General features: G+C 39.6%; 1 protein-coding gene across 1 annotated transcript in view; it reads right to left on the bottom strand.

Annotated features, from left to right (window-relative positions):
- DCHS2 (dachsous cadherin-related 2) overlaps positions 1-12998 on the bottom strand; it is a 178625-nt gene that overhangs the window by 38771 nt on the left and 126856 nt on the right. The window contains exons 11-13 of the mRNA XM_037058360.1: positions 8035-8169; positions 7619-7828; positions 3125-3982 (exon numbers count right to left, since the gene is read on the bottom strand). Of these exons, the coding sequence (XP_036914255.1) occupies positions 3125-3982; positions 7619-7828; positions 8035-8169 (1203 nt within the window). The remainder of the gene's footprint in view (positions 1-3124; positions 3983-7618; positions 7829-8034; positions 8170-12998) is intronic.

The following is a 12998-nucleotide window of genomic DNA, read 5'->3' as shown; positions in this document are numbered from 1 at the left end:
CAAAGCTTTGACCAGCTTAAAAATGCCAATTGACATTTTATGCACTTTGTCATTGTTTTTCACAGGGTCTTAGGATCTAGGTATAGTTAGTTGTATCATCAGATTCAACAGCCTTCTTGACTGGCATCCTTTCCTTCTCCCTTTTTCTCTTTGCTATGTGCTGATGCTTTTGGTTTACTTCTCAACTTGGATTTCACATCCTTCACACATGTCATAGTTAGTCTTCAAAGTGAGGTCCAAACCTACTGCTTTAGATGTCCCAAAATGTATCCCTACTTAGATATTTATGGATACCATATGCTTGCATTACTGCCAGGAGTATTTCTAGATTTCCTTATACATAAGATTTAATAAAGAGAGTGTTAAGTGCTATTGAAAACAAATTTATCCAATAATTACAAATATAAGAGGTCTAAGAAGGACAACTTTGGTCCAAGGTCAGAGAAAACACAGTGATGAGGATGGCAGGGTGAAGGCTTTCCATTCATTTATTCATTAGCTTTTCTGGTAGAATCTTAAACAGGAGGCTGAGCTTCAGAGATAAGAATGTAATTTGGTCTTCACCGTCTTCTGCCCAAACTTTTCATCTCATGTTACTCTTACCCATACTGATTAACCCCAACTGTGATGTTTGGGAGCAGATGGAAGGTGTACAGATGTGATGAGATGCTGCCAAAATGATGGGAAACAGGCTAAAATCGGGGTCATTTCCTGCTAACAACAGAGTGAGCCTGTGACACAAATGAAGGCACACTGCAAAAGGAAAATTTCCCCTTCCACAGCGGTTGTTATTGGTGTTATTATTAAGTCATTTCTGAATTTGACCAGAAATATTATCATGCTTACTAATCCATAACTTAATTTCATATTGAAACAATTTTTGGGGGGTGCCTTATACATTGCTTTTTATTTAGGTTTAATTTTGCAAATTGGTCCTGGGAAAATTGAGAAAGGATAGCTTCACAATTAGGAAATGCCTTAGGTATATTTAGAAATTTCATTCACTAATATAAAAAAATTGTAGTAACAATGATGGCTTCCATGCCAATTCTTTTGAGGAATAACATATTTCATGTGTATTGCTCTCAAGATTTATACTGGGTGTGAATGTTCACTAGCAGTGGTTGGAAACCCACTTATGTGAAGGATACATGAATGAACTAGAGAAGGGAAAATGATTGCAAGTAAAATCTGAAGTCTTCCAGTCCTCTTAGAGGACCTCTTAGTTCCGCTGTTTCCCATTATTCTCCCCCTCAGTCACGCAGTCCTCTTTGCTGTTCTCTGAACAAACCAAGTAGGATCCCACTAGCTTTTCTTCTTTTCTGAAATGCTCTGCCTCAAATATAGGGATGGCTACCTCATCTTTTCAATTCTTTGCCCAAATGTCACTTGCTCAGTGATGTCTGATCTTATCTGTAATTTGTTGCCCCTCCAAGCACTTCCTTCTTCTTCTAACCTTGCTCTGCTTTTCCTCTACTCAATGCCTCTTACCATCATCCAGTGTGTACTATACTTCAGTTATGTATTATGTTGATTGATACTGCCTTTCTATAACTGCTAGAATGTAAGTCTCACAAGAATGAGCAGCATTGTATTTTAGTTCACCGATATATCCCAATGAAAAAGTACCTGGCACTTAATTCTCTAAAAAATGTGTTGAAGAAGGAAATAAAATATCTGAACGGTGATTGTGTATAGAAGTGGAGTGCTCCAGAGGACTTATGGCTAGACACAAAGGAGGCAGATCTGGGTCCAATACATAAATGACTTTCCAAATAAAGGGGCTTTCTAACTTCGACATGCAACAAATCACCTGCAGAGCTTGTTAAAAACAATGGGGTCTGGACCTCAGACTTCAGCAGAACCTGCAAGAACTAGGAAGTAGAATATGTAGCGGGAGAGAAGGGTCATAGGTCACTGGTTTTATATTCAAGTTCAAGAATCACTGCCCTAAATTCTCCATTACTGAAATATTCGAGTAGAGACTGAAAGACCACGTGTCAAAGATGTTTAGGGAGAAACGTGTATCGTCTGCACTGCAGATGAAGGGTGGACTTTATTGTATGATTTTATCAGACTAATTTCAAGACTGATTAATATATTCTGTGCTATATTATTGAGAACATGTTCACTTTACTTTGCATCAGGCTTTGCTAGGAGGTTGGTATTTATGTTTCTTAGGAGGAATAGAAATAGAGCTCTAAGAAGAATCTCATATTTTTTCACATCTAACTCTTATGTGGAAGTCTCATTACACATAAGAATATATATAGATTGGAAATTTCTGACTTATTTTTGAAGCCATTAATACTTCATCTAATGAAGATAATTGCAACTTATTTTAATTATGTTTGGAATCCATAATAGGACTTCTGAGTAACACTTAATTCAAATAAGAGTAGAATGATCTGCAATTGAGAACAACCCTAACTGAACATTCAATCTTAAAATGAATGTTCTCTTTTCATACAGGAAGCACTATATAATGTGCAAAATGGATTTTTACTATAATATAAAAAATTAATTTCAGAAAAATGCAGGCTGCCTTCTAAACAGTGGTTTATGGAGGTATCACATGACACTGAATCACGATAAAACGACAAACAAAAACAAAAAATCGGCATGAGCAAGCGCAACATGCATCAGACCTTCAGCAACCAGACCCTCCCCCAAACCCTCAAGTGCCTCTGTGTGCCCTCTGGAGGGTTAGAGGGATCAGAAGATTCAATTCTCTGTTCCTTCCTTGGACATAATTACCTAAATTGAATTATTGTTAAATTTAAAACTCTCTACATAGTTTTGTGTGTGTGTGTGTGTGTGTGTAGAAGGATACTTTAAATTAATCTGTTTAGTAGGTTTTTTAATGTTTCCCATAAGTTGTGTGGAAATTATTGAAAAACAATTAGTGCCATGAGGAAAAATGATCACATGTGTATTTTTTTACTGTATTTGAGTATATTTTTCTGATATACTTTGGATGAAAATTAGCACACCAAGTACTGGCTACATTAAAAAATTACAAATGAATTTACAATAACATTCTTACTGTATAATTGATCTTTAGTTTTAAGCATTTTGCCAAAGTAACTGCAAAATACAAAAAGAAACTCAAAGGGACACTCACCTGCCTCACAATTTTCGGTCACAATCCCTTTATACAGGTGGTGGCTGAAGGACATCTTTACATCCGCTCCTTCCATGTGAATGACCAAGAGACCCGTGGTTGTCCTAGCTGGGACCCCTTGGTCCATAACTTTAAGCTGCAGCCAAATCGGAAAATATCCTGAAGATGGGGTTTGCTGAAGTTGAATCTCTCCTGTATATTTGTTAATAGAAAACATGGACTGGGTCTCTGCAAAACTAAAAATGACAGTTCCATTGGGCCCCAAGTCTGGGTCACTGGCTCTCAGAATGGCAGTTGTCTGGTTTATAGGTAACTGAGGGGAAAGAAAAACATCAAAGGGGTTTTGTTCCCAAACTGGATCATTGTCATTAACATCAGTAACATATACTTTTATAATTACTGTGGTGCTTCTGGAGCCCTGGATGCTACAGTCTCTGGCCATAGCCTTGAACGTATATTGAGATCTGGCTTCTCGGTCAAGTGTATGGCCTGTTCTCAGCGTGCCTGCCACAGGGTCAACAGTGAAGGCACCAGAAGCCTCGTCTGTCAGAGAGTACACAGTTTGCCCATTCAGGCCTTCATCCTCGTCCACAGCGGTGAGCACAAGAACCACTGTACCCACTTCAGCATCTTCTCTCACGGAGGACTGGTAATGAAGCGTGGGAAAGGAGGGGCTGTGGTCATTGTCATCCAAGACTCTGAGTTGCAGCTGCGCTATAGAGCTCCTCGGTGGATCCCCCAGGTCAGAGCACAGGATGACAAGGACAAAGTTGCTGACTTGCTCCCGGTCCAAAGCACGAGTGGTTGAGAGTTCTCCTGATGTTTCATTAATAGCAAAGTACTCGTCGGTATTTCCATCTATCAAAGAAAACAGATCCAACATTCACTTGAATTAGAAAAGTAGCTGCCCTTAGCTAATAATATACACACATATATTCATTGATTCAGTGAACAAATATTTATTTCCTGATTACTTCATCGTAGTGCTTTTGAAGTACTGCGGCTGTGACCGTGCGCGTGAATGATGAAGCCCCTGCCCTCACGAAGCTTCTATTATCAGGGATGAACAAAATACTATAATTCAGTATCTATATTAATCAATCAATAATTAGAACATCTGCTTTGACTGATTTATAGAAGTATGATTTTCATGCATGTGCATCTACAACATTTATATTCATACGTTTTCCTTTTGAGAGGATTAAAATGTACATTTTATATAAAATAAAACAATAGTAGGCAGGGATAGGACATAGAATGAAATGTCTATTTTTATATATTAATCATGAAGTAACAGATTGATAGCAGTGATTTTCCCCAAAATGACTCACTACAGATTATATGGCACTTCTATGACAGTAATAAGCTCTCTTCTACATTTCCATGCACTTTGTGCATGAATCATGAAACACTTCTGTTAGAGATAGTGAAACTCTTGTCTATTTCTTCCATAGCAAGGAGAGTGTTTTGTCTCTGCATCCTTCAAAAACATCTTTCTTGTATTATTATCCATGGTACTAAGTGGAATAAAAGTCAAAACTGAACATAGGTCCAAAAGTTTTCAAAGACATTTGAAAGTCACCCTGAACATTAGTCTGGAAGAATGTGGTTCCATAAGTGGCTGGCCACACTCTTTGATGAGGCTCACTGTTTCCGAGAGTGGAGAAACATACCGAAGTCTGCCAGAGGCATATGTGTACGAAGCACACTGGCATTCAGAGGACACGACAGTCATAGGCAGTGCTGGGGACTGAGGAGAAGGAACTTGCACTTGTACTTCTTCATGAGACATGGTTAACTTGTACCACACAGAGGGATGATCAGACAAACTACATTTCTGTGGCATGTGTGGGTGATAAACATAAATTCACTCAGCAAACACTTAATGAACACCTGCCATATACCAAGTATGTGCTGCATGCTGGAGTATGAGGAGAGCAGGACATGATCCCAGGCTCCAAGAGTTGAGAGTTAGGAGCAAACAGGGGTCAGTGCCTGGACATTTAAGTACAGTGTGAAAATCCCACAAACGGGGCACGGGGATGCCCAGAGGAAGGGCACACAGTCCTGTGTTAGGATGGGCAGGATGTGCTTATTAGAAAGAGTGATGTCAAAACTGAGTCATAGAGGAGAGAAAGGCCACGCATTTCAGAGAGAAGGAAAAGCAAGAGGAAGAGGGAATAGCAGGTGTGAGGTCCCCGGAATTGGAGAAGTTAGTGGCTGTGAATGTTTTAGTGAACACAGGGCCCCCTGGGTATTTGAGTGTTGGGGGTAGGAAGAGGGTTTGCAGTGGATTTCGGAGGTAAGCAGAGGGTCAAATATGAAGTGCTCTGTGTACATTGCTGAACAGTTTATACTTTGTCTTAAAATCCATGGGGAGTCCCTGCGGAATTGCAGACAGGAAGGTGTCAGGAATCACGTTTCTGCTTTAGAAAGAGTTCTGTTTTAGAGTCAGCAGCATCAGGCCTGATTAGAATACAGGAGATTCTGAAACCATAGGTGCAGACAGGAAGTGGCCACATTAAAAAAATACAAAGGAGGAAAAAGGAGTAAGGCAGGAAGAATTCATGGTGGGCTTAGGTGAAAGACTAGAGTGTTTAGACCGGTTCTTGTGAGGTCTGAGTGCTCTCAGGGTTACAGGACGCTTCCCAAGAAGTTTCTGGATGTACATCCTTAAGAATCCAGAGTGCAGATGATTTTAAGAAGCTTGAATGTGAAGGAAAGACATAGTGAATGAAGGGATACTTCTGAGGGGGGATGTTTTTCAAGATGGGAAAGGCTGGTGAAAAGTGATGGGAAAAGCCAGTAGTGGGGGAAGCACTGGCCGTGCAGGAAAGGGAGGGTCATGGGCATAGATGGGGAACATCCCTGATGCCACGGAAGAAGAGAGGGGTGGCCTGGACATTGCCTGTGACTGGCCCTTGACAAGGTGAATGCAGAAATGGGGAGTGAGCATTTAGAAAACTTTATAGCAACTCAAGAGAATGATTTTATGTCTGCATAATATAATAATAGCTCTTAAAAACTGGGGTTTGCATTTTGCATGCTTCTGATTCTTTTCCCCAGTAACTCATACTTACTGTATTTTATAGAAAGTATCAGTTGCAACAGATTTGAAATTTTAAAAATGTAAAGCACAGATAGTTTGAGAAGTTTTAGAAAACAAGTGGAGTTTACAAAAGAGGAAAATATTCTACTGGAATAGGAAGGAAGAAATAAGAATTAGACTTATTGATATAAGTTACTTGGAGGGAGTATTATTCTTTGGGATAGCAGTATGATATACCTTTATTGTAAGGAAATAATACAAGTATTGTTCAACACAGAATTTTTATAATAGTAAGACTGTTCAATATCTAAGTGACCACCAAAAGGGTTGAGTGAAATAAATTTTATGCATATGCATACGAGACAGCATTAGAAATGTATATTCACAGACACGAAAGATTCACACAGTATATTCATTTAAAAAATGAGGCAACAAACTAGTGCACATGAATTTTCTGATATATATAAAAATGGTGTCTGTGATTCACCGAGGTCCATGGAAAAGTGTTTTTTCAGAACACCAAATGAGTTCTCCCTGCAAGGCACAAGACTTTTTGTTATTACTTTTGTTTCTTATATTCTGTCTCTCTCTCTATATGTATATATTCTACAGCAATGATATATCATTTTATAATCAGGGGAAAAGGCAATAAAACGTTTCCTTTTGGAGTAAAATGGGTGGTACACAGAGCATAGGCTGATTATAGAATTTATAGCAGAAAGCGACAGCTTCCGGAAGCCAGTCCTAAAGCTACATTTACAAGACCTTAAAACAGCTTCTCTTCATCAGAAGCAGTCTCGAAGCAGTGCTCTCTCCTTAGCGCCCTTCGTTCTGTGTGCTCTCTGATGGATGGGGAAAACCAGATTCTTCAATCACTCTCTTTTTTTTAGGTGAGTAAGGTATGGCTCTCTCAAGCTGACTATGCTGATGTGGAAGTTATTGTGTCAGAAATCCTCATGCCTCTGATCCAAAGGGAGCCATGTCGCAATATTATCCTTTAGGGAAGAAGTTCCTAAAGACCTTGACCTTTGGGTGATGGTGGCAGATCTGAAGTGTTCACCTGGGAATTGTTTGCCCACTCATGTCTTCTAGGTCCTTCTAGAAAGACCTGAAAAAAGTCTGAATTGCTCAAAATAATAAAAATAAGTGATTATAAGAGAGAACCAAAAAAAAGGCTATCTGTTCCACCTGTACATCCACTAATGTTACATAATTTAGGGCAACAAAATGCATTGCCCTATAAGAAAATGTACACGCGTGGTTGAGAGCAGTGGTCCTGGACGGCTGTAAGAAGGAGGCAGAGAGGAAACCCAGGGCACCAATCAGTTCTAACTGGGTGTGTGTTTTGCCAACACTGCAATAGACTCCAAATACAGAATAATCACCATACAGTGTGTCAGCTCGGTCAGAGTCATGGGGGGAATTTTAATAAAGAAAATACTTACCAATCAAATGATACTTGATAGCTCCATTATTGCCGGTATCCATGTCAAAGGCCAAAACAGTGTAGATGACCCCTGGCTCTTGGTTTTCCAAAACCTCAATGTCGTGGATGGGGACAATAATCTTCGGGACATGATCATTTTCATCTTCCACGGTACAGAGAATGGTTGTGGTGCCAGACAGTGAAGGGACACCCCCGTCTCGTACTAGTACTGACACGGAATGAAAAATGGCACAGATGGGGACTGTTAATTCATACCTGAAATGCACTGCCCTCACTGGACAGCACCAACTAAACTAACCCGGTGGCCCTGGGTCAATAATGTTTTATTTAAAGACACCCTACTGATCCGTAAAACTTCCTACTGCCTCTGGGCTTGATTCTTTGTTTGCTCATCAGAGCCCAAGGATTCCTTACCTTGGAGGGTGAAGACTTCCTGAAGTTCTCTGTCAAGCACGGTGGTTGTCACCACCTCTCCGGTGTCAGGATTTATCTCAAACAACCCAAATGATGCACCTGGCATGATTTCAAACTGAAGCTTGGAATTGATTCCTTAAAGAAAATATAAAGAAAAATTTTAGCAATTACGCCTTCAGAATCCATTCTTCTGTTCTCCTGTTTGTTTTCCTATGAATATATTAGGCGATAGATGAAAAAGGCAAGATGCTTAAACAACCTTCAAATTAAAGTGAAAAAACAAAAACAAAACAACTCTCTTGGCTGCTCTTGCTAAATAAAAGCCTCATGAGCCAAAATGCTTGCTTTTCAAAAGTCTTATGAGACTTCCCCACAGTGAATGCTTAAGATTTTTTCCCTCCCATAAAAAATTTCTTATGAGTGTGCAACTCTCCAACATATTCCTAATTACTCTTTCCAACACCCCTGATTGCAGCTTCATGACATAACTGTAAGCTACAGGGCAAAGGGCAGTTTCCGTGAATTGACCTGTTTCCAAGCTTGGGCTCAGTTACAATACTCTGTTCTTTTCCCAGTGCAGATGGCGAGCTCTGCAAGTCGCTTCGCATATTTTTTGGTTTTGTTTTTTACTTAATACTCAGTCTCCTTCTGGAGTGAGAAATGCTGCATTACCACATACTTTGAAAATAGTTCTTCCCACATTTTTTTGTGGTTTCATTTCTCCCCTGAGAACAGAATCAGGCCATTTCCCCAATGGGTTAGAAGACTTTTCATCCCACCAACTTGAACAGGTTTATCCCGTTGTAGCTTAGATGCACTTTACTCAAGTTCCTTTCAATCACTTTTCTATGTTCTTTTCTTAACTGACAAGAATCTCAGCATAGATATAGTACTTAGAATATATGACTTTATACTTTAATGAAAGATGAAATATTGTTCTTTGTTCTCAACAACAAAAAAATTCACATCTCCACCTTGATAGTCTTAAAAAGTAAATTTCACTATAATCTAGTGAATATAATTCAGGGATGAGTGCTGGACATGGAATATCATGCAGTTTTATATAAAAATAAACATACAAGTCTTCTTACTATGTCCCTTGAAAGACAGATAATTGAGATAATCTGCAGGCATTTGAATGATATTTTTGAAAGTCTAATAAGATAGGATCAACATATTTGATATTATATGGCCAGAGGTTACCGTACTATTTCACTCTATCACTAAGCATGGGTCATAGTATTACATTAATGATTTTTTAATGGCACAGTGATTACTTTCATCTCATAATGACCACATAATCTCTCCTCTAGGCAAGACAGAATTCCTAAAAATTCCAGGCCGTTGCTCCTGTCTGTCTCTTCCCACATTCTGAAAATGGGAACAATATCATCTCATGTCTACTTTACTATTCCTTGAATATTTGGTGAGCAAAATTAGGTGACAAGTTGATCTGCCAAGGAGCTCAAACAGGCACACCTCTGCCTACATGGAGCTGATGTGGAGAACAGCACCTTTTAATTTTTGGAACTTTTAGTTTTAAAATAAATTTACCCACTTATTATGTGTCACACACAATATTATATACTAAATATTATACACTTTTAATTCCCCTCAGTGGTCAAACCTAGAAAATATCTTTAAATGTTTCAACATAAACTCAAATCTTTGTATTTTCCCTCCTTCCGTTGTTTCTGTTGTACTCTAATGTGTTTTGCCACTATAACCAGGATTTCCCTGACTTTTTAAGAACTTTCTGATTTTATTATTCCTATTATTTGATATAGCTTTTATCTGTAAAATAACCACTCACTGCCAACCCCCCTGGTGTGTTATTAAAGATAAATAAGGTCTTTCTTTATAACAACAGTTTGCATACATACATTTTCACACTCCAAGCTTCATACCATTTACAATGTAAATACTGTGAGATAAATTTAAAGTATTTTACTGTTGCTTTTTTGGAACTCAGTTCCTTGCTTCTTCCTCCATATAATCCACCTATAATCCACCAAACAAAGAGAGCATCACCAAACTTGAAAACTAAGAGAATAAAATAAAATAGGAATTATTTACTCGAAGTCCATTACCTTAATAAGCAACTTGGAAAGCTGGACCTGAGCCTACTGTGTGGTGTACTTATGACCACACCCAGTGAAGGACGTGAGTGTGCACAGACATGGGTGTGCACACACATACATCTGCTCTTCACCTCAAGACCTACAGCCCCATGACGCCTACATTTCTCCCACTCTGGGGTAACCTCGCTCCACACCTCATTTCTTTTCCTGCCCAGGCCCACCCCATGAAGTCTCACTATACCACCCTGCAGTTTCCTCAGGCCCGTGGCTTTTTGCAAAAGGTGACCAGCAAAGCTCTGACCCAGGATCACTCCAGCCATCTCTCTGCCCTCCTTGAACCTCCAGCAGATAACTAGAGCTGGAGGAAATTTCACAACAGCGTAGACTGAGGCCACTGAAAGTCATTGTCACCTGGCCATCTTTCCAAATCTTCATGGTCATCTCTCTCCCATTTGTGTCTCAAACACCTCCTGGCTCACACTCACACTCACACTCACAGGTCCCTCCCCTTCTACATCCCAGATAAAACTGAGGCACTGGGAAAAGAATCCCCTCAACTTCCTGCATCTATGTTCAACTCTATGTTCTGCTTTCTGTCTTCACGGTCAGGTAATTCTTCAAATACCTTCTTTGGAATTATCCTATCAGTTCTAATCTTTCTCATGAATTTCTTCCCTAAAATTATATTCTTCTTTAGCTGTAAGACTCAAGCATTTTTTCCCTTTTATTTACAGTCAAGTATCTTTTAAAAATACTGTTCATTCTCTGCAGCTAGCTTGAAACCATGCCTAGCCACTCTTTCTAAAGTCACCAATGACCTTCTGGTTACAAAATCTACTTGTCAATTTTAGTTCTTACCTTCAGGTATTGTGGAATGATGTTAAAAAAAAGACAGAAAGGAAGGAACAAAGGAAGAGAGGAAGGGAGGGAGGGGGAGAAAAAGAGAGGAAAGGAGAGGATATAAAAGGATTTCATTCTCTCTTCCTCCCAACCAATGGCTTTAGTTTCCACTCATACACAGGTGACACCACGTGTTTACATTGAGCTCCAGTTATCTGGAAGTTTAATTCATGCATGCATGCATGCATTCATTCATGTGTTCCTTTATGTAATGCACATCTTCCGAGTACCAGGCACTGGAAAGGCACCACTGAATAATAATTAATTATGTTGACCCTCAGAGTTACCCTCCAGTGGGGGAGACAATTAAACCAATGAGTTATAAACAATGAGGTAGAATATATTAAATCACTGAGGAAGTGGGTCAAGGAAGACTTATCACAGGCAATAATTTGTTTATTAATTATTTCACTCAATAAACATAGAGAAGGTAATGGTAAGTGCCAAGGTACAGTGGCCAGGTGCTAAGAATATAACTGACAGCAAGAAGACAACATTTCTGCCCGCACAGTGCTTACAGTAGAGCACTGCATACAGGTAAGTAAGCAGGCAATTATGATTCCACCTGGTAAGGATGACTGCATAAGTACAGGTTCCCTTTTGTATAAGCTGAGACCCTAACAATGAGTAGGATTTAACAGTAAGGGGGAATAGAGTGTTGGCACCCAAGGGACCTTGCAGGGAGGCTGAGAGTCAGAAGGAGAGGAGATAGGACTTCCTCTTCCCATTTGCTGTGATGCCATTTCACCTGGCTGCAGCAACTGCTCACAGCCTCCAGTGTCTTTGATACTCCCAGGACCAGGCTCTGCAAGGCTCCCTCTCTTATTTTCTTCTGAGGTTCTGATCATCTCAGCCTCTTCTTCTTGTTTTCCAGTGTATTTCCTGGGTTACCTCAAGATTCCCCTTTCACTTACCCAGCCTTCCAATGCTTGTGTAGTAACATCTGGTTTTCCTGACTGCACCTGACTGACACAGTACTTGGCACCAGCAGTGGGCCCCAAGTGACAGGAACTCTGGGATTGGTCTGATTATGTCTTAGGCCTTGAATGAACTGCTGAGTTCCTTGGCCGTGGGAAATGGAATACTAGTAATTCATCACTGGCAATGATATCACAATCAATTAAATTATAGCCTGTGTTGGATTGCATTATTAAAGGACTCGAATTCCTTAGAGGACCAAATGGTGCTGACTTGGGCCATATGAGAGTAAAAAGAAATGTGATGTGAGACAGCTGTTTCCGAATGTGCAAGGAACTTATAGAAAGAAAATTATAAGCTGAGGCTTTAAACTTGTGGCTCAGTCATAGTCAGAACATCAGAAATCTTCTATGGGAGCCCTAAAATCAATCTCCCTGAGATCATACCCAAATTGAATGGCAGATGCAACAGCCCATTTCTTGAAAGAGGATACTTATTGACCTGAAGAGCTATAACTACAGTCAGATCTCAACATGTTGCAGGCGGTCATGTATGAATCCGACTCAGTCAGAGACAGCTTATTGTTACAAAAGAACATCAGGTTTTCTAACTTATATTGGAATAAAGCTGGGGAATATGTGTGGAAATTATTTCTAAGGATGTGGAATTCAAGAAAATAAAACGGAGTTCTGATTTAGGCTGGATTTATTGATATGGTGTGCTTACCAGAGATCATGAATTTAATGTGTTAGCTTGTATAGCTGTGTATTTTGACAGTTTCTTCAATTGGCTGGATTTGACACTGGCCTATCATTGAGGTTGATCTTACCTTGTTCTGTACCACAAAGAATTGAAAGCTTAAGGAAATGGGAATGTTAAGATGGATTTACTACATCTGACATGTACCCCCCCCCATTATATATCCTTATTGAGAGGATTCTTCCTTCATAAGAATCCTTAGGAAGACATTGCTTAGAGAGACACAAGCATCCTTTAAAAGCCCTCTATTAGTTGTCCCTTTGTAGATAGTAGATGATGGGGGGACACCTTTTTAAAGCCAACACT

Source organism: Sturnira hondurensis, unplaced genomic scaffold (assembly GCF_014824575.4).
Source record: "Sturnira hondurensis isolate 20B ecotype Veracruz unplaced genomic scaffold, ASM1482457v3 Scaffold0010128, whole genome shotgun sequence".
Lineage (NCBI taxonomy): Eukaryota > Metazoa > Chordata > Mammalia > Chiroptera > Phyllostomidae > Sturnira > Sturnira hondurensis.
This window is presented reverse-complemented; position numbering and strand designations above follow the sequence as displayed.